At 45.2% G+C, this 23,418-nt stretch overlaps 3 protein-coding genes across 4 annotated transcripts; 2 read left to right on the forward strand and 1 right to left on the reverse strand.

The window, feature by feature from the left end:
* On the forward strand, positions 1-10,250 carry mpl (MPL proto-oncogene, thrombopoietin receptor). The gene is made up of 12 exons (XM_023794397.2): positions 1-194; positions 992-1,112; positions 2,216-2,388; positions 2,578-2,729; positions 3,704-3,854; positions 5,035-5,149; positions 5,268-5,419; positions 5,497-5,639; positions 5,983-6,142; positions 6,233-6,314; positions 6,749-6,836; positions 8,564-10,250. The coding sequence occupies exons 1-12, from the start codon at positions 89-91 to the stop codon at positions 9,014-9,016; spliced, it is 1,896 nt and encodes a 631-aa protein (XP_023650165.1). The 5' UTR covers positions 1-88; the 3' UTR covers positions 9,017-10,250.
* Positions 10,251-10,598: 348 nt separating this feature from the next.
* On the reverse strand, positions 10,599-19,863 carry orc1 (origin recognition complex, subunit 1). Of its 2 annotated transcripts, XM_023794815.2 has the most exons (19): positions 19,531-19,863; positions 19,141-19,248; positions 18,829-18,956; positions 18,549-18,721; positions 18,093-18,471; positions 17,281-17,527; positions 16,702-16,803; positions 16,066-16,134; positions 15,892-15,984; positions 15,531-15,759; positions 15,345-15,451; positions 14,536-14,637; positions 13,845-14,016; positions 13,217-13,324; positions 12,929-13,078; positions 12,659-12,778; positions 11,655-11,824; positions 11,475-11,562; positions 10,599-11,285 (listed from the first exon to the last, which is right to left on the reverse strand). In XM_023794815.2, the coding sequence occupies exons 2-19, from the start codon at positions 19,236-19,238 to the stop codon at positions 11,091-11,093; spliced, it is 2,730 nt and encodes a 909-aa protein (XP_023650583.1). In that variant the 5' UTR covers positions 19,239-19,248; positions 19,531-19,863; the 3' UTR covers positions 10,599-11,090. The 2 variants fall into 2 exon arrangements, with proteins under 2 accessions (XP_023650583.1, XP_023650584.1); XM_023794816.2 differs by lacking the exon at positions 16,702-16,803 and having other exon boundaries at positions 19,531-19,861.
* Positions 19,864-19,909: 46 nt separating this feature from the next.
* On the forward strand, positions 19,910-22,594 carry prpf38a (pre-mRNA processing factor 38A). The gene is made up of 10 exons (XM_023794817.2): positions 19,910-20,099; positions 20,412-20,571; positions 20,686-20,807; positions 20,906-20,991; positions 21,084-21,194; positions 21,290-21,396; positions 21,488-21,514; positions 21,893-21,984; positions 22,081-22,129; positions 22,203-22,594. The coding sequence occupies exons 1-10, from the start codon at positions 19,970-19,972 to the stop codon at positions 22,243-22,245; spliced, it is 927 nt and encodes a 308-aa protein (XP_023650585.1). The 5' UTR covers positions 19,910-19,969; the 3' UTR covers positions 22,246-22,594.
* The last annotated feature ends 824 nt before the right edge of the window (positions 22,595-23,418 follow it).

Raw genomic sequence — 23,418 nt, forward strand, 5'->3', positions numbered from 1 at the left:
GTTACACACCAACACGCACACACACACGCACACAGAAGACGCAAGTCTCCAGAGAGCGGTGATGGGATAAGAACACACCTGGGCTGTCATGGATGTCCGCCTCGTCAGCTGGATGACATACGTCTGGATCCAGGCCCAGATCTGGGATGTGCAGGGGTATCAGTCTGGACCAGTCGATTACGTGTCAGAGAAAGGTAGGGAGAACCAATAAAAGCACCCCATGTTAATGGATGAAAACATAAACAAAAATCAGATCTGAGTTGTGAGTTGAAAAGATTGACGTCAGTCTACACAGAACAAATGAGCCTTTGTTTTATCTGTTTTAGAGAAGTCCAAAACATGCCTCTGAGTGCTACCCAAGCAAAGTTTAAGAAAGAAATATACAGGAAATGTTTACAAAACACACATCCAAAATAGATTAAAATGGTTTTAAAATACCACAAAGCCTTAAAATATCTTTCTGATATTGCAACTTTTATTCATTATGAAATTATAAAAAGGTTGTAATGTAAATCAGCAGTAGAAGTTCGGCGTTACTGACAAACAAATCTCCACAGTTTTTCTAAAAAAATTTTAATAAGAGCTCAGGGTTAAAGGCACTGAGGTGGATAATCTTTGGGAGTCTTTGTTAACATTGCGTTACACTATTCATATGCTCAGTGCATTACAAGAGTAATTTAAAGACAGGTCCAAGTTTTAGGAAAGATACATCTAATTTCAACATGCATTTGATCCTGTGAATGATATGTGGACGGAAAAGAAAATTTTAAACATACAAGCAATAATGAATCATATAATTGTTAAATGGTTAAAAATAAATAAACTCTGCATTCTGAGAAATATATTAACAGCATAATAATAATTATAGTTCAGCAAAAAGTAAATTTAAGGGGGAAATCCTAAAAATTGTTTAAGGAAATGAGTGCCATCATAGGACATTACATTATTATTAGTGCCTTTTGTAACAAATTCAAGTTTGTTCTGTCAACAGACATTTCCCTCTTGGAGGCAGATAAGAATCCAAAATGTTTCACTCGAACCCTAGAAGATTTCACTTGCTTTTGGGAGGTTTCAGATGACACGTCATATGACTTCTTCTACAAAACCGATGAGTAAGTTGCAGATTATGTGACAAATAACCAAGATAAAATTTGCAGACTCAATGCAAAGCCACAAAAATGTTAAATACTGGGGAGCTCCACATGCAAACAAAAATCTAAACACGCATTTCACATGTATGTATTCTATTATATAATGAATCATAACTTCAGATATAGACAAAACAAGTAATTTTAGTAACACTTTAGGGCATGTTTTTAGTCATTTATAAACACATTCATAATGCATTATAATGCATTCATAAAGCATTATAAACATGTCTATTAATATTTATAAAAAGGCATAACACATTATAGCCATGTTTATCATGCATTATGAATGCTTTATGAAGCTCTCATCTATAATGCACTATAAATACCTTTATAATGCAGTACAAAGCATCCATAATGCTTATAAAGACCATTATAATGCATTATGAAGGTATCAATAGTCTATTATAGATGAGAGCTTCATAAAACATTCATAATGCATAACGTGTTATGCCTTTTGATAAATATTTATAGCCATGTTTATAATGCTTTATGAATGCATTATTATTTATTATGAATGTGCTTATACATTTCTAAAAACATGGCCTTTACGTAAGGTATTACCAATGTGCTGACTTTCAGGTACCACTGTGATTTATCTTTTTTGTTATCTCCAACCTGTGAAATGCTTCCTCACTCCACACATTGAATAACGGTCTGGGATGGTAAAGGAAAAGGGAACAACGGTTGTTGTTACTGTATGTTAGTGAGATAGAACCTTAAGACACCCACACAATTTTAACATATTTTGTCCATCACCCATGTATTCTAACTGCTTATCCAGCACAGGTTCTCTGAGGGGCCTGGAGATTAGCCCAGGTAGCACACGGCCCACTATGCCCAAGCGCAGAAACACACACGCTATATCATGGGCAATCTAGTAACACCAATTCACCAAATCGTACAGGAGGAGAGAACCTGGGAGAAAATGCAAACTCCACCCCCCGAGAGGTGGAGCGTGAATAAATGTAATTAATTAATGATAATTAATAAAAATAGCAAATGAATTGATGAAAAGTAAAGCTTTCGATGAACCTCCCGCTATGGTGCAATTGCTCTTTCTTCAGACAAGAGACCACGTGCAACCTCACACGCCAGAAAGCCGGCGGGGGCCGGTCTCTCCAAGTCTGCTCCCTCCCTGCCTCCGATGTCTTTCTCTACGCTGTCACAGACATCAGAGTCGTGGAGAGGAGCACCAACAGGACGGTTCTGAACCGCAGCGTCAGCGTGGAGGACCAAGGTGCGCAGGGCTGCCCCATCTGCCGACTCCGGCATCACGTTTTCCCCGAAACCGGAGTCACGTCCGCTTCACTTCTGCTTCTCCTCCAGTCTAAACGGCACGCCGCCCTTTGTCCCTTGACGGCTCGCTAACTTTAGGCCAGAAAGAAACATTTTGTTCATTTTTCTGTTTTGCGTATTCTTTTTAAAGTGTTGTTAGACCCCCCGACAAACGTCTCACTCAGCTTCACGGGGGAGGCGGCGCAACTCCGTGTGACCTGGCACATGGATGCTTCTTGGCAGAGCAAAGTGCAGTACGAGATACGGCATTCCGCCAACAACCTAGTGGGCAGCAAAATTCTGGTGAGGGTCACACCAATGCACCTTACTGAAGGTTATATGTTAAGTCAAAAAGTTATCTTCAGTTATATAATCACGGCGGGTCACGCCAACCCCAAATGAATCATCCTTACTTGGTTCATTTCATTTTAAAACACTGACACACGGCTCACAGGTTAAAAGTACAGTAATATGCAATGTCTGTTTTATTTTGTTGTAGGGTAATGACTCAAAATGAGGGTCTTTCCAGTTAATAAGTGGACTTTCAGTGGTTGTCGGTCTTGCTTTCAGAGCCATTTGCCAAATAGGTTTTAGATATAGATTTGAGTTTTGTTGTTCATAAACATTCCCCTGCTTTTTTAAGAGTAATGTCATAAACTGATTATATTGTTGATAGACATAGTGGGGTGAAAGTGTTTTAGGTTGAGGCAGCTTTACGGAACCCATATAGGCATCATTTAGTTTGTTGTTATTTTGGGACTTGTGTTTGCAAATAATGTCTATACTGAATAGTTGTACATTTGCAAACTGGGAAGGAAACCCTATTTTTTGCATTTTGTGTTGACCACACTTTTCTAAAAAATATGCTTGTGACACGTCTCCCATGTGGCTTTGACTTAAAATTAAGCATGTGGTCCACTTGATAGAAAATGCCTATACACACACACACACGCAAACACACACGCACACACACCATATGTAAGTGTGTATAAAATCTCATGATGTTTTTTGGTCCATATCACACAACCTTACATGCAACCGCATGAAAATCTTGGCCACCTCCGTCAGATTTGTTTTGCCATTAGCACTGTAATCAGTGGATCATACCATGAAATTATGTTCTTTTTGGTCATGGTGCAGTGGAACATAGACATAGACAGAAAAATATAATTAAAGATATGGTTTAAACATATAGCTTAAAATATAGTGTATGTATGTCATGACGAGTGGCGTGTGGAGACCTATACACTGTGTAACAAACTTGCTCTCTTTCCAAGATGAAGGCCTCATTGACGTACATGCTGGATTCTCTGATAACTGGAGAGGTTTGCTGTGTGCAACTTAGAGTCAGGCCCAATGGTTACAACACAAGAGGATACTGGAGTGACTGGTCTCAACCAGCAGCAGCTTTGGTGCCCCAGAGAGCCGGTAGTACCTCTTAATTCTATTTTCTTAACCACATTATAAACTTGGCTAGAAGTGTTATACACTCTGCTGGAAACGATGCATTTCAGGGAATGCCTTCAACGATATTTACTTAAATGATAGGAAACACTGAACAGCCACTAAAATAGTGTCCACGTGTAACAAGGACCACTTAATGCTTTAAAGCTGCTAAACACAGTGGTCTGTTCAGAGATTTGATACTTCCTGTCATGGTATGGGGCAGAACAGAGAATGCAGGGGCAGGATTCAGGGCAAACAAACTGGGTTTATTAACAGAACCGAAAACAAACAGGATCACAGTGGATCAATACAGGAGAGTCTAAGGCAGACAAGACAGGGACTCGCAACGTCGCTGACAGAGTTAAACTCTCACGAGAGGGAAACACTCATAGGCAGGGCTAACAGGGATCAAACGAGGCAGCTGAAGTGAATCACACAAGGGCTGGAACAAGAGGAAGGACGAACAAACAACAGGTTTGGCTTGTTTGGCACCACACTGGGGAGGAAGCAGAAGGTTCAGGCAGGTGGGGGGGAGGGGGGCAGCTGGGCGGGCAGTTTTGGTGCTAAGATGCTAATGGATTATTAGACTAGATCCACCACCTTGAACTTCTTGCTTGGACAGTGGAGGAAGTTGAAGAGATGAATTATATGAATATGAATATCATAGATACATGCATATCGGTTACCCCAGAACCAGTCGACTTTTCAGCTCAAGATTTATACATTGTTAGCAGAGGTGGAAATTTCAGGTCCAGAAAGTACAAATCCAGACCAGGATTTTTTTTCAACCAACCAGTGGAGTACTCTGTAACTGTGACTCCTTATGCTCAACTGGTTGATTGAAACTAAATCACAGTCTGGATTTGTACTTTCTGGACCTGAAATTTCCACCTCTGATTGTTAGTTTTTAATTTTGGAGCAGCATGGCATGGAATTTGCAATTTCTCACTGTGTCATTGAGGAGTTTCGTCCAGGTCCTCTGGTTTCCCCTCATAGTCCAAAAAAATGCGAATTGGAGCTGCCAAAATGATTGTAGATAGTTTTTCGTTTTCATAAATTCAAGTAAGTTTGATCAGTAGCAATTGATAATGTATGAATGGGAACAACAAAAAAAGAAAACACTGGTCTTTAGGAACACTGTTAACAAAATTCTACTTTTTAGAGGACATCGATCTTCTGTGCCACACTTCAGACCTACGCAACATCCAATGCCAGTGGAAGGAACAGTCATTCAAGGAAGAAGCCCATTGCATGCTCTTCTACCAGCTTAGTCCTCGGTAAAGCGGGGGACCTGATGTGGTACCATAAAGAACCCATATAGCACAAACTGACTTCACCTCTTCAAACAGAAGCATTCTCTCAGGAGCAATGACATTGTTGATGATTTTTTTGCAGTGGCAGCTGGCAGCAGTGCATGTTCAGCAAGAGCCCTGGTCAATGTATCTTCTCAGGGCTGGATTCCAGCATCATGCGGGTGAACCTCAGGATCAAAGAGGGGCCACATGAGTGGAACTTCTACACAGAGTCCTTTGCCATGGACGAGAGCAGTAAGTCAGGCTGACATTTGGTGCAGTTGGGGTGCAGCGCTCAGCCCGTTACACCATCTTTCTCTGTGACGCTCAAGTCAAACCAGATCCGCCGAAAGTGCTCAGCTGGGGCAAAGAGGGCACCAGGCTGCGTATTGAGTGGGAGCCGCCTCTCTGGAACCTGTCTGCTCACTTGGAGTATCAGATCCGCTACAGGTGCAACGGGGAGTCCATGTGGAAGGTGAGCACACAGGAAGATCCTAGGCAGAACACAGAGCCCAACTAGGCTGTATCGCCTGACTGATGCTTGAAAATGAAACAAACCTTCAAAGAATATTCATTAATATTGCAAAAAAATGGTCACAAAATCAGGATCTGGCTGCATTTCCTGGGGGAGAGTAAAGAAACCCCAGCCTGTATCTTGACTGGGGGCCAAAAACAGGTGAATTGAGTAATGTTGCCCCAGAATGCCCACACCTCCAATCTCATGATGATTATCTATGGTTCACTTTGCTCTAAGCAGCATTGTGTGAGAAAACATGAGATGTGTCATGTCAACTGATCCAGTTCCCTTTTTCATCTAGTTAGTCATCCTGCAAAGCCCAAATAACAGCACGACTTTGGATGTGCAAGCAGGGACCCAGTACCACATCCAGGTCCAGACCAAGCCAAATGGGTCCATCTACAAGGGGATCTGGAGTGACTGGTCCAACACTCTCTGCGTGGACGTGCCCTTGGACACAGGTACTACATAACTTTGATCAGACCCAGACAGCGCGGTTATTGTATTTTCCAGCACTGACCAGAACCCCCCCATCCCTGCCATTTTTGCAGAAATGGTGTTTGTTGCAGGCATCTTTCTCATATCGTTCATTGTGGTGGCCTTGTTGATTACATCCTTCTCCAGAAACATCAGGTATCCCCTTGTGATTCAAAAGCCGTTTTGACACATGAACACTTTGACACATGACATTGTCCAGTGAATCAGGTCTAGACATTTTCTGAAGTTCCCTTTCACGCATGTGGCACACAACTGGAAATTGTCTGTGTCAGACACATTCACACCTACTAGAAATAATAGTTAGTTTAGATGAGAGGTGGTGCTTGGGCAGAGCTTGCAGGAGGCAGGGCATGACACAAAAAGTATTTTGCGGAAAGTGTTTTTTTTACAGCACTAGCGACAGAAGTTCCCAAATCTCGTCATCTCTCCAGTTGGCCATGTTCATTGGGGGTCATCTTCGTGTAAATTACCTTCACTGTTTGTAGCCTTATGAGCCAATTACACTGCATCTCACATATGTCAGAATGGCAGTGCCTGATTTACTCAACTTCATTACCTGTGTCCACTAGGAAGATCAAGCAGCTTCTGTGGCCCCCAGTCCCAAACCTGGAAAAGGTGCTTGAGGGTTTTCTTGCAGATATCAACAGAGAGTGCCAGGTAATTCACCCATATCATTATCGTGTTATCTGTTATCCAAGTAAAGCTCTAAGCTTTCCTACAACAGGAAGTTTATTTTCCAGAACCAGGACTTTTTTCAGGAACCAGGAACTCAGCCCAATTGTAGTTCCTTGAAGGTAGTTCCAGAACTTATTTTAGTCCTTACTCCTTACTATGTACTTTTCGTTTGATCACGAACTACTGGGTGCCCTTTATAGTGATAAACGGGCTGATTGGTTGACCACAAGCACTGGCGCAAATTTGGAAGTTATGCACAAGTATATTGTTAGCCAGAGGTGTACCACAAAGGCAGGACAAGGGCAAATTAAGGTTGTATTGTAACAGAGAAAACAAAATGAGCAGAGGACCTCCTAAAATTCAACAGTCATTCATTCAACCCAGCAATCCTCAAAAGGTGCTTTCACAACGAAGTTCTGGAACCTAGTCCCTGTTTACAAGTTCCTGCGCTTTCTCGACTGGAAACTTTTGTAGCTCCTGGCCACTTTCAAGTGTCGCTTTCTTACCGGACAACAGGAACTAGGACCTTTACAAGCATGGGCGATACAAAAACCTTGTAGGTTAAGCTTCACACATTTCATAGGAAACTACACCACCGGAGGATGAACAAGTATTTTTGATAGTTGTTAGTTATTGGGGGAATCTGTCACAATCAAAATGGGACCCAGCCTTTTATGGAACCTGAGTTGAAGTCTCTGCCATGTGACACATGCCATGTCATGTGTGTGGAGTTTGCATGTTCTCCCCATGCTGTTATGGGCCTTTCTCCAGCTGCTCCAAGTTCTCAAATTATCCATAGGCGTGCTTGGGTGAGAGAACCCACTCATTCTGGGTTGTTCTCTGTCATGTGCCTGCAGCCACCGGGATAGGCTCCAGACCCCCTGCAACAATGAATGGTTTCAGAAAATGGATCTTTATGATTCTTATTAAATCTGGCCAGCGGACTGATCTTTAATTTTCCACAGAATAAAAGATGATGTAAAGTTATCTTCCTAATAAGCGCTGATAAATTTCACCACTGGCAATATCAGACAAAAGTATATTGGTTATTGTTTGAATTTTCCATTGCAGAAATTTGGAGACAGAAGCAAAAAAAGAGTAATAATTGATGCATTGAATGTAATTGATATACAGAAGTAGTTTCATTTGCTCAGTTCTTGCTCTGCCAGTTTTATCTCTTTTCCCAGCACTTCCTCGTAACTTCCAAGTCACCACTGGTGCTTGTGGTCCACCAATCGTCAAGCTATCGCTGTTAATGCCTCCGAGTAGTTTGTGTTCAAACTAAAAGTACCAAGTCTGGAGTAGGTACTAAAAAAGGGTTCTGGAACTGCCTCCAAAGAACTACAATTGGGTCGAGTTCCTCTGGTGTGAACAGGACAGAAGTCCCTGGTTCGGAAAAAGGTCCTGGTTCCTGAAACAAGTTCCTGCGGTCTGAACACACCTGAAGGGCACCACCTTACCAAGCACATACCCATTCATCATCTCAGCTGGCCATATTTAAATCCCAGCCTAATCTTGGTCAGCTAAATTAGATTAGCTAAGCCTTATGAACAATCGCTTTGAGACACATATGATCAGACAAACTGACCCCTTGTCATTGCTTTGTATCCCGCTAAGCTACTATATCCAGCCATTCATAAAATGCCCTTTAACAAAAAAAAGTTGCTTTTGCTACTTCATCAGTGTGTGAACTTCCTGCACTTTTGCAGAGTCAAACCTTCAGCGTGAAGCAGTGCTATGAGGAGACCCCGGCATCAGTGGTGGAGATCGTGCATGAGAAAAAGCCCTTTGAAGGAGGAAAGGGCCCCAAGGAGGGTGTCCTTCAGCTCCTGCTGGAGGGGAAGACAGTGGGCGAGTGCATCACCCCACTGGAGACCTGCCCAGACTACATAACCCTGAACCCGGAGAATGTCATCTCAAGCCTGAGGAGCAACGAATATGTGTCTGGGGGTGGGCATCTGGTGGGAGTCGGCCTGGAGGTGTGGCAGGCCGGCCACCCCTGCTCCTGCCCCTGTCCCAGCAGTGGCTTCACTCAGTCCATGGATCTACTGAACCAATCTTACCTCCTACCAGCTGAGATGGGCAAGGGCCTGGGCTTCAGGGAGCTGGCCAGCAGATACACCAACCTGGAGCTAGCGACTTACCCAGCTGCCTTGGACTGACGGGCTGAGGGGCCGCCAGCCACGTGGCACAGACATGGTATACAGGGTAACATTCATCAGCACCACTACGGTTTCTAGCTTCTAGCTCTGCTTGCTGCACATAAACACTGGTTGTACTTTGTGTGACCGTAAGGTTTTCATTCCTTCTCTAGATAACCAGAAACTAGACTGCGTGAAATGAAGTGACATTTCACCTCATTCTATAGGTCTTATAAGCAAGAATAAGGCTTGAGGTTTCCTCCTACAGTCCAAAACTATGCAGTTCAGTGAAATGGTGCCTCGGAATCGTTTGTGCCCTGAGATGGACTGGAATCTTGTTCATAGCTTCTCCCGACTTCCTGTGATATACATGCTCACCATGACCTTGTACTGGATGAGTGTTTGTGGAAGACGGATGGATATCTACGATTCCAGTAAGAACTAGTTTAAAAATACAAACCAACTTATATGTATGTAACCAAATCCTTTTCAGAATATCAAATAGCAAATCTATGTCAAGAAATGTTTACTTATGTCCATTGATCAATTTTCCATATCTGCTCATCCAGTACAATTATAAACTGTAAATGATTGCTTACTCACCAATACTTTATCATCCTTTTATAGACCCTGGGTTTATTACATATTTAGTGTTATGTATGCTACACATACTATATATTCATTCATATTTTAAAACTGCAATTTTTTTGCACAATATACTGTAAAATGAGGGCTTGTAAATTTCTGCTCTATATTCATATATAAAGACGACAAAGGCCAGTGTTACACCACCGCCGCATGTCACTGAAATGGTCACATGACGGAGAGAGGCAGGTTGGTGTGAGGTTACCATGCCAGCAGGGCGGCAGTAGGAGGCTTAGGTGGGTATACGTGCACATCTCCTGGTTACCATGCCAGCAGGGCGGCAGTAGGAGGCTTAGGTGGGTATACGTGCACATCTCCTGGTTACCATGCCAGCAGGGCGGCAGTAGGCGGCTTAGGTGGGTATAAGTGCACATCTCCTGGTTACCATGGGTTACATGTCACCTGCATCTACTAACAACATATCGATTTTGAGCAGCATTTAATAAGTTGCAATTTCCCGGGGGGGTTCCACAAATACATAATATAAGGGGGGTGGACAGGCAGGCTTGAAAGCATCATGTAAGCTTACCCGGTAATATCTGAGGCATATAGAACTGGTATTATTGTAAGTTTGATTTTATTCATACAGATTAAAGTAATTAAACCATTACTTATGGTGTGTAACTTATTAAACACCTGGTACCATTTCACTTCTGGGAAGACGGGCAGTGGGGAATCAGCACGGGCACCTCGTCTTGCCACACCCCAATCGGGACACAGGTAGAGAGAGCAAATGTGTTTTGGCACGGCTATGGCAGAGGAGGAGCGGGGGAAGAACACCAGGCCCGGCAGCCCCTTCAGAAGAGCCAAGGGCAGAATCAGTCAGAACGGAGGCAAAAGTCAAACCCAACCATCTGCTTCTGAGCTGGCGGACGGCTGCCCTCTGCCCCGCCTGACAGAAAGTGTCTATTATTGGTTTTGGAACATCTGTGACCACAAACGCTAGCAGGCTTCACAATAGGAGTGTCATTTTTTTTATTAAACATTAAGACATTACAATTGCAACAACTTAAAAAATAAGCCATACTAAAATGCATAATTTTCATCTGGCCTCAGGAATGTTCCGAAAACTCATGACAGCGTACAGAAACCAACTTAAGTGCTTCCAGGACAAAAATCCATCGAGGTCTGGAAGGTGAAGGAGTTAAAACTAAAATTAATTAACATCTGGGTACCCTAATACAATAATGCATTCGCCTCAAAAGCTGATTTCAACAGGCCGTTTAAAAATGACACTGCATGGACAAGTGATTTCACTGATAAAAACTGACTTTAGCAGCTTGTACGGCAATCACCGAGGACGATGGCACGTGCAATCAAACGTGCAAGACCACGAGTCTGCTTCAATGACAGAACGTTTTCCCGCGGAGCCCAGAACTGTGCGATGTAAGCTTTGCCAGCCCCAGGTCAGAGAACATTCTTGCAGGCCCACCCCGGGTCCCGGAGGCTGTCATTCCTCCTTGAGGGCGTAGAGCACGTCGTCTTGGCTGACGTTGAGACGCACGCGGCGCAGCACGTCCAGGCGGCTCGGCTCAAGCAGCAGAAGGCGACAGGCTCCCAGGCGCTGGCACACGGCCAGACCTTCGGAGATGCTGATGGGCTGCAGGCCCTCCACCCGGCACAGGGCCTGGTGCTGTACAAACACCTACAGGAGGCGCCAGAGAGGCGAAACAGAACACATAATCCCAGAGGAAACTGCTTATTATTACAGACTGCATAGTGTGTAACTACACAGACAAAAACAGACAATACTGAGCCTAAAATAAAGTGTTAGTGAGACAAACAGATCCATAGTTATTCTTCAACCTTGTGACCGTGCCAGGGTCCATCCTACCTGCTGGAAAGTGGCCTCCTCCAAACCCAGTCGGCGAAATTCCGCAAGAACCGCTCGTAGAAAGATCTGCTCCTGGACAGAGGCGCACCTGCCAGGGTCAGATGGAGCCAGTAGGGGGCGTTAGTTTACCAACGGTTGAAGCTAAAGAAGAAGCAGACTCCACCCACTGCGTGGACTGACCTTATAGCTGCGATGTAGGAGGAGGAGAACATCTCATCCAGGGCCTCCATCACGTGACTCATGCCCACCAATCCTGAGCCTGACTGCTGAGCGGCGGAGTACTCGCAGATCTCCGTGGCACGTCTGCAGATGTCCAGGCACCTGCGGGCGTCTCCGGACAGGGCTGCCACCTGGACGGGGACGACAAGCATGGGGACGACTTCGAAAGCGTACAAAATCCAAACAGTCACATGAACCGGGCACACTACTGAAGCAGGATCACATCGTCACATCATAAGCTAAGAACTGGACTGCAACTGCTTCAGTCCAGAGTTGACCTCACTGTGTGAAACCCAAAAATAACAAATGGAAGCATTTAACCTCCTCACCATCCACCCATCTACCAGCCACTTTTCCTGGTCAGACTTGGAGCCCAGCCCAGGGCAGAAGGCAGAGCTACAGCCTTCACATTGCATATCAGAGCACACATACACACACCCACACACACGATGGAGCATTCTAGAGAAGCAGACCAGTCATGTCTTTGGTCTACAGCAGGAAAGGTGGAGAACACACAAACCTCACGCAGAGGTGGGATTTGAATCATCGACCTGGAGGTGTGAGACTACATGCTGAGGCACTGTGGAGCCCTATTTAACCCACTCATCCGTCTGTATTCATGTCCTGTGTTTAAACACATTACAACAGTGTTTCTCAACCCAGTCCTCAGCGAACCCCAGTCAGTCCACGTTTTTGCTCCCTCCCAGCTCCCAGCCAATCAGGAATACCGAATAGCTGGTACAGGTGCGCTGGGAGCTGAGAGGAAGCAAAAACGTGGACTGGCTGGGGTTCGCTGAGGACTGGGTTGAGAAACACTGCATTACAAGTAGGGGATGCATCTCATAATCAATCCCCAAAGCAAATCAAACCCACCTATGGATGACACTAGAAAAGACTGACTGATTCATTAAGACCCACAAGCCCAGGGCACTCTGGCATTGAGCGTGAGGTGAGAAGATCTCTACCTTCCTGGACACCAGCTGGAGGGCATCCTCCTCGAAGGCCTTGACGTGGTTCAGGCGGGATGTGATGATCTGCTGGAGCTGCTTGAAGGTGTACGGCTGGAAGGACATGCGGGTGAGGCCCTATGGAAACACAGACAGGGTCTACACAACGTTCGACTTCAATAGTTCAATCAAACTGCAGCAACAACTAGGCCTTCAGAAGATCTGCATTATTATTACACAAGTTTACAGCGTCTCCGAAAGACCGCAGCACCCATATGAAGGACCTACAAGGCGACTGGCCACTCGATTTATCATGATCCTTTCCGGAAGGTCCATCGTGTTGGCAATGGCCAGCACCACCAGACGTGCATGTCGCCGTGTAGGCCAGTCAAACAGGTTGTACATCACATTCTGCTTCCTGGTCCACAACAGGTCCAGCTAGGAAGGGAAAAGTAAAAAAATTGTTTGGCACTTCCATATTGGACACTCTGTTCAGTCAGATGATTTCTAAATTAACGTACAAATCTTTTCCAAACTATTGACCTTAGACAAATGGCAGATTAAAAATGACCCTACCTCATCCACCAGGAGGACTGTGGTCTCCTTCTTGGGGGCGGGGTTATTGAAACGTTTCGCCAGCAGGGCGGCGGCGTGGTCTGCTGTGGCCTTCTGGTCTGTCAGTTTCTGGGGGGGGGGGGGTGGGGGGGCCAAACAATTTGGTCATGTGCCAGGGGGTTAAAATTAAGGGATGTTTGTCATCTGTGCCATTAGCATAATGGGAAGGACAAGGCTACAGTAGGACCACCAGAAATACAAGAGTGACATAAAAAAACTCAGAAAACCAAAAGTGGAACTGAAGGGTTGAAGGTGACCAGAGCGTAATCTAGACACGAATAACGGCAAGATTATGCTTGTGGTCTTGGCAAGACCGGTCTTCTTAACAGGTCTCCTAAGAATGAACTTGGGGCTCAATGAATCATGAAATTGGCCTAGTTCTGTGAGGATGCAACCAAAGTATCCTTCATATTTGGGGCGGAGCAAGACCAACATTTTTACAGTCTGTACTTCTCTTCTTAGTATTGGAAATGGTCTTCAACAATGGATGATGTCATAAAACAGGTACACAACAGCACAAGTACGGTCAAGTACACATGTTGAGATTCCCCACAACACAGTGCGCCTCTCTGCACTCATGCCACCACACCTGCAGTATCTGAACGTAGGCCTGGTGCGGGTCTGTCATCTTCATGCCATTGATTTCAATGAAGTGGAAGGCAGGTATCTCGTCCAGCTCGGCGGCCTGCTGCAGGCTGCGGATAACCTCATGCACAGTGGCCGTCTTTCCTGTGCCCGGCACGCCCGAGATGTACATGCACCTGCCGGAGGATCACAGTCAGCCAAAAACAGCCGCGCTGGACAGACGCATGCAAGCTCAGCCCTACAAGGCTCCGGCCTGCAACCATTAGTGTTGCAAAGGGGAGGAAAATTTCCAGAAACTTCCCATGGGAAGTTAAGCTACAGAATTTTGGAAATATTGAACTCTGTAGAACGTTGCCCAAACTGTCACAAACGACAAAAGCAAACTGTATAAATAATACAAAATAGAATATGACTTAAGCAGTGTGTTTTACACAGATGCTTATTTTAGGGTTAGGCACATAATTACTCACAAGCACTTGGTTACACAATGATAACACATGAAGATGCTTCCCCCCCCCCCCCAACTTCATTTAAGTTCACTGTTATGGGCTAACCTGCAATATTGCAAATTTCCAGTTCATTCCCATGGAAAGTTTTCAATTTTGAAAATTCCAGGAATTTTACAACGCTAGCGCCCATGCGGGACACCTGCGATCGCTTCAAGGCCACAGCTGTGCCCACGAGGGTCTGCCTACCCTCCAATCCCGTCAACGATCTTGCTCTCCACAAAGCTGTAGACGTCCTGGAACTCCTGTTCCCGACAAGGAAGCGACTCGGGCACCGAGGATACATGCAGTCTGGAGAGAAGAGAAAACTCACAACCCAGTGCCCTTCAGGAAAAAGATGGACGACCCAATATACCAATCACACTGTTCCAGACTTCCTGTCTTCGCGATCCTTAAACCTGGCCTGATCTGCCATCAAGAAACAGAATTTTCTTTCATAGCCAACCGATTTAATTATAAATCATTATAAAAGAACTGGGCAAAAGGCACTGCTAGCTTTGTACAGATTTGTTTCTAAAGAACAAAATGGTGGCAGGAATTGAAATACGCAGCAAAGGAGATAATATGCCTACAATACATACATGTCACTTACACTGGTTCAAGCAGTACATCCAAAAAATGATTCATATACAGTAGTACACAAATCATAAAATACAGAACTAAACACATAACGTATTATACAGCAAAAGACCTCCTTGAGTGCCTTTGACATGAGGAAATGTGAAATGTCGCAGACACAGAAAGTCAGTTAATAATGCTCAAATATTAAATGATTAACAAGTATCCTTTGTACACGGCATGTACAAAATAAATCTAACAGAACAAAGCCAGCAGTTTAGTATTTGGAATGCGAATCGATATCATGGCAACCAGAGGCAGGACAGCCTTAAATCTGCCATTCCTAAGTTCCTGAGCAAAGAGCTGCACTGAGGCACCGACAGAACTGTAAAGCCCCGGAATGGTTCAGGAGAACCGTGGAAGGTTCTGCACTGGATCACCTCTCTCTGGCTTCCTCCAGCACGTTCCTGGGTTTCCGAGCTGGGAGGGACCTGGCAGGGATGCTGGGAGTGGCATGCCGGGGGGTGCGGGGAGTAGTGGGCGGAGCCTGCAGGTAGCAACAGGAAGTCATCAGCCCGTGTGTCCATGCACTTTTCCAGTCTGTGTATCTTAAGCAAACGTCCCACCTTCTGACTGGGAGTTCTGCGCGGAGTCCTGGCCGAGGCCGACCCCTTGCGGGTGGATCTCGGCGTGTGGGAGGTCTGCCTCCTCTTCCTCACTGTAACGCTGTCATTGTCGCTCCCCTCCTCCTCAACCTCCTCATCCCCACTGCTACTCTTCGGCTCCTGGGATGGAAGGAAGCAGTCGTCCTCGCTGTCATCGGAGACGGGGTTTGCACTGGTGTTCAGCAGATTGCTAGGGGGAGACACACCTCTGGTTTAAAAGGGCATGTTTATCAGGACCCCCCCTGCCCCCACCACCCCATCTGAGCAAACGGCCTTTAGCTTCCCATCATGCTAACAAGCCAGATAATCGCACTTCGCTTACAGCTGCTTCCTGATACGAGAGGAAACCAACAGAGCGGACTTCCTCTTTGAGCGCGGCGTCATGGCCGCCTGGTCCAGCGGAGGCTCCTCAGCGCTGCCGGTTAATAGGACACTGAAATCAGATCCCGTTTCACCACACAGTACATAGCAGTCATAAATGAGGGTGTTCACTTACACAGACCCAAGAGCTGGCTCTCTCAAGGCGGAGGAGGACGACTCCTTCCGGAGGGACGGAGTCCGGGCCCTGAAGGACGAGAGCAAGACCGCGCAGCTCAAGTTCGTTCCTCAGCATCCCTGCAACTGCGCTGAACACTCAGCTGACGTCAATCCAGCAAGGCAAGTTTACAAAAAAGCGAAAAAGCCAGATCCAGACACTAACCGCCCAGACATCAAAACCCCAAAGTGATCGGGACAGAAAGTGATCAGACAAAACCTGATAATAGGTAGCTTAAAAATTTCATTAAATGAAAAATTCCCTTTTACCTTTCAAGCACTATGCACACTTACCCCAGGTTTAAATTTGATTTGCACTTGACATAATTCACACAAGAAAGGTGAACATACAGCAGTATACTTAAACCATTAAATTATCTTTTATCTCCAGTACCAATGTGGGTGGGTGAGGGATGCATTAACTTTCTTGCCATGGGTGACCGCAAAGGTGACAGTGACAACATGCAGAGCTAATTAACCTACTAACAACCGACCCAGTTCCATCTGTGTTTGCTCAGTACAGACAGTCACAGTGCACCCCCGCCCGCAGCCTGAGTGGTTCGGTCCAACACCCGCACTCTCATGGCACGCAACTCACTTCGGTGCCCTGCGACTGCTCCTCCGGGGTGTCACGGCGCTGGAGGACCCAGTGGCATCCCCCAGCCCCGCCTCCTCTCCCAGAGGGGTGGAGCCAAAGCCCCTGAAAACAGGCCAGACGACCCGGCTCTCACAGCAGCCTCAAACGGGCTGGGAGTACACCCCAGATATGTCACATACAGGACATGGAGCTTTCGCTCCAGGGTTGTGCAGGATGGCACACTACACGCACGGGACACACCGGGCTGATGCAGGACGAGTGACATCGTATGGGGGGGGGTAAAATGTCTAATGGCTAAGTCGGCACCCCCTCAGAAATTGGTGCCCTAGGCGGCTAACGATATCCCATAATGGGCTAACTGGCACTGACAGCCACAGACTACAAGAGAAGCATAAACATTTAGAAATTTACAATAATTGCTATTTATTTACATAGCTTACTTCTGTTAACATTGCCATTACAGAGATGCGTTCTGTCACACATACATCCCCATGAAAGTGACCTCTGCCTTTAAATCAGCAGAACCACCATGGCAATGAATACAAACTCAAGGAAACTCAGCAAATCGTAGCAGCCCACCTGGCAGAGTCCTGCTTGGGAAGCGGGGAGATGCGAGTGGGACAGGGGGGGTTCTGGCCTATCAGCCGGGGCGGGCTGATGACAACGGCGGACTTATTCAGGACCTTCATGGGAGAAAGGGAGAACACGCGGGCCGGGCTCTGAGGCGGGGAGGCCGGCATCCTCCTGGCCAGCTCCACCCGGGACTCGACCTCCTCCAGCAGCAGCTCGTCCAGAATGTCATCCTTCGTCAGCCTCTTCCCGGGACCTGGGGGGACACCACCGGCGGGGACGGGTCACTTACAGGAGGCAACACCATCCCAGCAAACAGAAGCCAGGACATAACATTACCGCATAAAGCTTAAGGCAGCCACTGCAGGACCAAAAATAAAGAGCAGCATTCTACAGAGAGCTGTGACACGTGACAAGGCATCTATTTATGCCGGAAAATGCATTTTAAATATTTATGTAAATATTTATGTGTTTTAATTCCTGAATATTGATAATTCCACCAGCTTCAGCTCATACAATTCAAATCCCAATTTAAATGTATTACAAATACACATCAACAAAGACTAACATTCAGCAAAATTAATTACTTCAAAATAAAAGCACAAGTGAATAAAAACATGAAATTGATAAACTGATCGATTCACTCTAAGAAGTCGGTAAGACACTGTTCAAGATTTCAGCTGCAGCACTCAGCCATTAATAAAAAATAAAATGTGTTTTGAGCCTTCTTGTTAATTTAAAAATGAATACGCAGCGGGAATAATCAGCATACAAAATATTAAAGATGGCCTGGATGTGGAACAAGGGCGCACTGCACTCACTGCTGAGGTCTAGCTTCTTGCGGACCCCAGGCGTGGCCTCGCAGCTGCCCCTGCGTTTGCGGCTCAGCGCTTTGGAGGCTGACAGCTTGGAAGCTGAGTGGCTGGACTCCGCCTCGCCGGCGCCCAGCTTGCCGACACTCCTGGAGAGCTGCCTGAGGGAGACGGAGTGCGCCCGCTTCATCACCGCCACGTCGGGCGTGGGCAGGCTACGGGCCACGGGGGCCGGCGGGGGGGCCACGGGGGGCGCGGGCTTAGGCCCCGGCTGGACCCACTCCGCCTCCACTGGCCTGAAGGCCTTCATGTCCCAGCACAACTTGACGTACAGCGTGCTCTTGCTCGTGTTCTCGGGGAAGGCGCCATCTGGTGCCAGAAACACCACCTGGGACAGACAGCCAGAGGTAAATGGCTGCCCCAGACGTTGGGAGGGAAGCCACCCCCCCACAACAATCCAACAACCTGCACGGTGTCTATGATAGTCTCAGCATCTATCTCAGTGTCACACGTCTTGTCCTGGTAGAAGAAGACTTCCTGGGGATGAGCCTCTCTGCCCAGCAGCCTCCTTTTTTTGAAAGGGATTTCATGGAACCGTATGAACCACTGCACCTCTGCCAGCTTCCTCTTGCCAGTCTCTGGGGATGAAAACAAACGCAGAACAGGGCTCAGACTCTCCCTGGCAGATTTTGAAGGGTCATATGTATTTCAGAGAAATACAACGATTCTGACAGTATTTCCTTACCGCTACTGAAAAGCTTCAGTAGTTTCGCCACGTAGGGGAAATCATCATCGTCGCCTTCAATCAAGACGTATTGTCCAGGTTTTATGAGACACGGTTCTGAGAGTCCGTCCGTTTTCAAGCACAGAGAACTAAACAAACAGATAAATAAGCATGTCGCAGTATTTTCCCATCCAGTGTCACAGCAGAAGCCTTAACATCTGTAACTTTACCGATCCAAGAATTAACGTTTTTGACCCAACATGCTTTTTAGACGTACTGGTTTTTTTTTTAGACTTTTACTGGGTTTACTAATAGTGATATAAAACAACATACTCGTAATAAAACGTTTTCAGCTTCCTGTTGACGCTGTGCGGTCTTCCTCCCCAAGAGTAAAATCGTTTAATTCTTAGTCTTGTGAAGTACCGGCTCATCTTTTCTGACCTGCAGAAATAAAACAGCTACTCTTCAAAATCAAATTACTTGACGTTGCATTTTAATTACAGGTCATTTTTAACAGGCTAAATGTAAGTTTACAGTACAGACAATGAATCACGTTTACCAGACCGTGGTCTTGCAGTATGATTTTTATAAATTAAAAGCCGAAACACGAAAGCTTTAAGTCTGACTACATTAACACAACTGCAAAAATGATAAACACACATGATAATATCATTATCAACTGACATCTGATCATTTTAACACGTTAAGGGAAGATATACTTACTTTGTAAACGGAAATTTAAGGAACTATAAACGTAAAACCACAGACAGAAAACTAATGTGCAATAAAAAGTCAGAAATTGGCCTTTATACAAGTAAAAAGTTCCTGATAAAACAATTAAAATAACACGCAACACTGGAAGGATACAGGATATGCATTAAAAAAAAACTTTTTCGTGTTGTATTTCGCCCATTCAGTTGGCTTCCTTATCGCTGCATATGTACATCTTGGTCTGACAGTATCGCTCACGCTGGTTTTTCCCGCGCTGCTCTCTAAGCTGCCGATATTACGCAATGGGAGGGCTCTTCTTCTGACACGTGATACGGCCAGTGGCTCTAGCACCCGCCCATAGCACCCGGAAGTTTTAACCTTTGAGCCGGAAACGCTTGTGTTAATTTCGGAAACCTCGGTCTTTTTTGTTTTTTTTCCCCCGCGAGTCAAAATGGCGAATAGGACGGTTAAAGATGCCAATAGTATCCACGGGACAAATCCACAGTATTTGGTGGAGAAAATTATAAGAACCCGAATTTATGAATCGAAATATTGGAAGGAGGAATGTTTCGGACTTACGGGTAATTTTTCTAGTTTAATAATTACCGGAGATACCTTTTGGCGAGATGATGAAGCTAGTTAGCTGGTTGCATGTAGATCAGTAAGTGGCTGAACTAACGTGATTAACGTGTGTTTGTCCTGGTGTGACGCTAATCTGTTTCATTAAACGGTGATGTGTTAATTATTCGATTAAAAAAATTATGAACTTTCTCTAATCTTGCAAAAAATACCGTGGAGTTATGTGTCGCCTAGTTCTTTACGTACTTGTGTGAATCGTTCCATGTTTGTCAGTATTAATTCGTCTCTGCTGCTATGGATCTTTGTCCTATAAGCTGAGCTGGTTGTGGACAAAGCCATGGAACTGAAGTACGTCGGTGGAGTGTATGGAGGCAACATCAAACCGACGCCATTCCTCTGTCTTACTTTGAAGATGCTTCAGATACAACCGGAGAAAGATATCATTGTGGAGTTCATCAAGAATGAGGATTTTAAGTAGGTGTCAATTGATTACATATGCTCGTGTTACAGCCTTTCATGCTTTTTAATAAACATTGCATTAAATTTTTTGTGGTGTTTAAGGGAACCTCATGATTGCCTGCGTTACAGGTATGTCCGTCTACTTGGAGCCATGTACATGAGATTAACTGGCTCGTCGGTGGACTGTTACAAATACCTGGAACCACTGTACAATGACTATAGGAAAATCAAACAACAGAACAGAAATGGAGGTGAGCTGTGTGTTTGTCCCCTGTCTGAGATTTACAGTTTGTGGCTGGCTGATGTTGGGGGTACTTGGTGTTAAAAACAAGTGCCATTTCTTTTGCAGAGTTTGAGCTGATGCATGTTGATGAGTTCATAGATGATCTGCTGAATAGCGAGAGAGTGTGTGACGTTATCTTACCCAGGCTTCAGGTATGTCTGCATCAGCTTCCAGTCCATTCCATATACTTGTGGTTCCAAGTGGTGTAGTCAACTCCTGCAATTAACTTTACTGTTTACTATAGAAAAGGCAGGTACTGGAGGAGGCTGAGTTGCTGGACACGCGCATCAGTGCCCTGGAAGAAGATCTGGATGAAGTTGAGAGCAGTGAGGAGGAGGATGAAGAAGAGGAGCGGGTGAGATGTGGCTGCTTCAGTGTTCCCGGAGCAAAATTGGCAAAAATGGTCTTACCCGGAAGATGTTATCTAACCTCCCATGTCTGGTCCATTAGCCTGAAAGAGGGCAGTCTCCAGAACCCCACAGACGGAGTTACCGTGACAACGATCGACCCCGCCGCTCACCGTCTCCTCGCTACAGACGCAGCCGCTCACCCAGGAGGTGAGATTGGACTTAATTATACAAGCTTTTTTTTTAGCAAGTGATTCACATCAGTAATAAAAACCAAAACATTTTTTTCTTTCTTTTTTAGGAGAAGTAGATCACCGAAGAGACGAAGGTATATCTTGCACTTCTTTTTCCTTTCGGGTTACATTTCAATGAATTCAGTTAATTATACATTCAAGTATTCCCGTTGATTTAGTAATGGGATAATAGCAATAAGATAACAACATATGTTAATTAGTTCATTAGCACTGATGAGCTGCATGGTAAACATTCCCCATACAGCATTTTTTGTGATTCGGGGCTTAAATATTACTGTACCAAAGTAAATGTATAAGCCTAAATTTGACATTTACCAAACTGGGAAGTGGAAAACAATGGGTGAGTTATGAATATTGGGAATTCCCGCCTTTGTTTTTTTGCAAGCCCTTTTTTGTGTGTGACACTGAAGACAGGATATTTCATCCAAACCTCCTCTCCACTTTCTCTGTAGCCCCTCTCCAAGAAGGGAGCGCCATCGCAGCAAGAGTCCACGCAGACACCGCAGCCGCTCCAGAGAGAGGCGGCATCGCTCCAAGTCCCCGGGTCAGTAGACAAGCCGGCGTTGGGCTTTGCACACCCCCCACCCCCCCACTCGGGCATGGGGGACAATCGCTCACCACTTCCTGTTTGTCGCTTCAGGTCACCATAGGAGCCACAGACACCGCAGCCACTCCAAGTCCCCCGACAGGTGAGTGAGGCGGCAGCTGGGCGCGTCGGCCATGGGCAGCGGGGATGCTGGGTAACCATGTCTCTCTCAACAGGTCAAAGAAGAGTCACAAGAAAAGCCGAAGAGGAAATGACTGATTTATTTACCAGATTCTGTTGGTTTTGTACAAATTATGCCAGCTGTATTTTTTTTTTTTTACATATAATTTACTGAAGTAACAATCTGCCTTTCATTTTCTTTATACAGTTTGACAGTGTTTTGGTAGTGTCACATGTTGGTTTATTCTGCAGTTCCAAATGGACTTTTTAAATACAGTTTGGAGTTACTAATTTAAATCCTCTGTGTGACATTATTATATAAATAGGGGTGTGATTCCTTGGGGATGTGAAAATCTTACTACAGAGAAATTAAATTTTAGTGCTGGATGCTCCCATCTTGGATCAAGCGGATACTTCGGGAAATTAATAAATGACATATATTACTCATGATGGTTTTTGACCATGCATTGTGGATAAACAATGAAAACACTCTTCCATCTTTCAATACATTCTTTGTGACACCTGTTAAGAAGGGAAATGACAACATGCTCAATTTATATAGCCACCCCTTGTAATGAAGGGATTCCGGATGCTGAAGTAGCAAGGCTTGCTTGCTGCCTCTCTGTAGAAGGCCTCACTGTCACAGTATATAAGTCAAAGCTCCATTCAACAGATGCATAACAAAAATGGGCCCATCAGTGTGTTTTCCATAATTGCTTGCAGACCCATGGTATCCCTGGACCTTATGTCAGAATGCCCAAGTCATGAGACGGGCCACTTCTGGTCAGGATGGCAACCATCACAGTACCTAAAGCAGGGTTATTCAAATCACGGTCCTTAAGATCCAAGCACTGCTGATTTTCCAGCCTCCTTATACCTGTGAATCCCCTGGCCAATGAGAATCGGTAATTATTAAAATACCTACCTGGGAGACTGGAAACGAGGCCTATACTTGGAATTGAGGTCCAGATTTGAAGAACCCCAGGCTAAAGTCTTGTTTTTTTCCCAGTATCTGATGAAAGGTGAATCTCACTAGCATGGAAGCTCGGTTTCTAGAGCTTTTGTTCTTAGGGTTTGGAATAGTTGAGTCCAGTTGGTTCTGTGTGTATAAGATCATTTTCTCGCATGGGTTTCCTTCAAGTGACCAGCTGAGGGAGGGAGGGAACATCTGTGGACTCTTCCTGGGGGAATGAGTATGACTTAACTTATTTTTTCATCCTTACTATAGACTTAATGTCAAAATCTATGGCTTTTAAAACATGCTTTAAAGCT

Source organism: Paramormyrops kingsleyae, chromosome 15, assembly GCF_048594095.1.
Source record: "Paramormyrops kingsleyae isolate MSU_618 chromosome 15, PKINGS_0.4, whole genome shotgun sequence".
Classification (NCBI taxonomy): domain Eukaryota; kingdom Metazoa; phylum Chordata; class Actinopteri; order Osteoglossiformes; family Mormyridae; genus Paramormyrops; species Paramormyrops kingsleyae.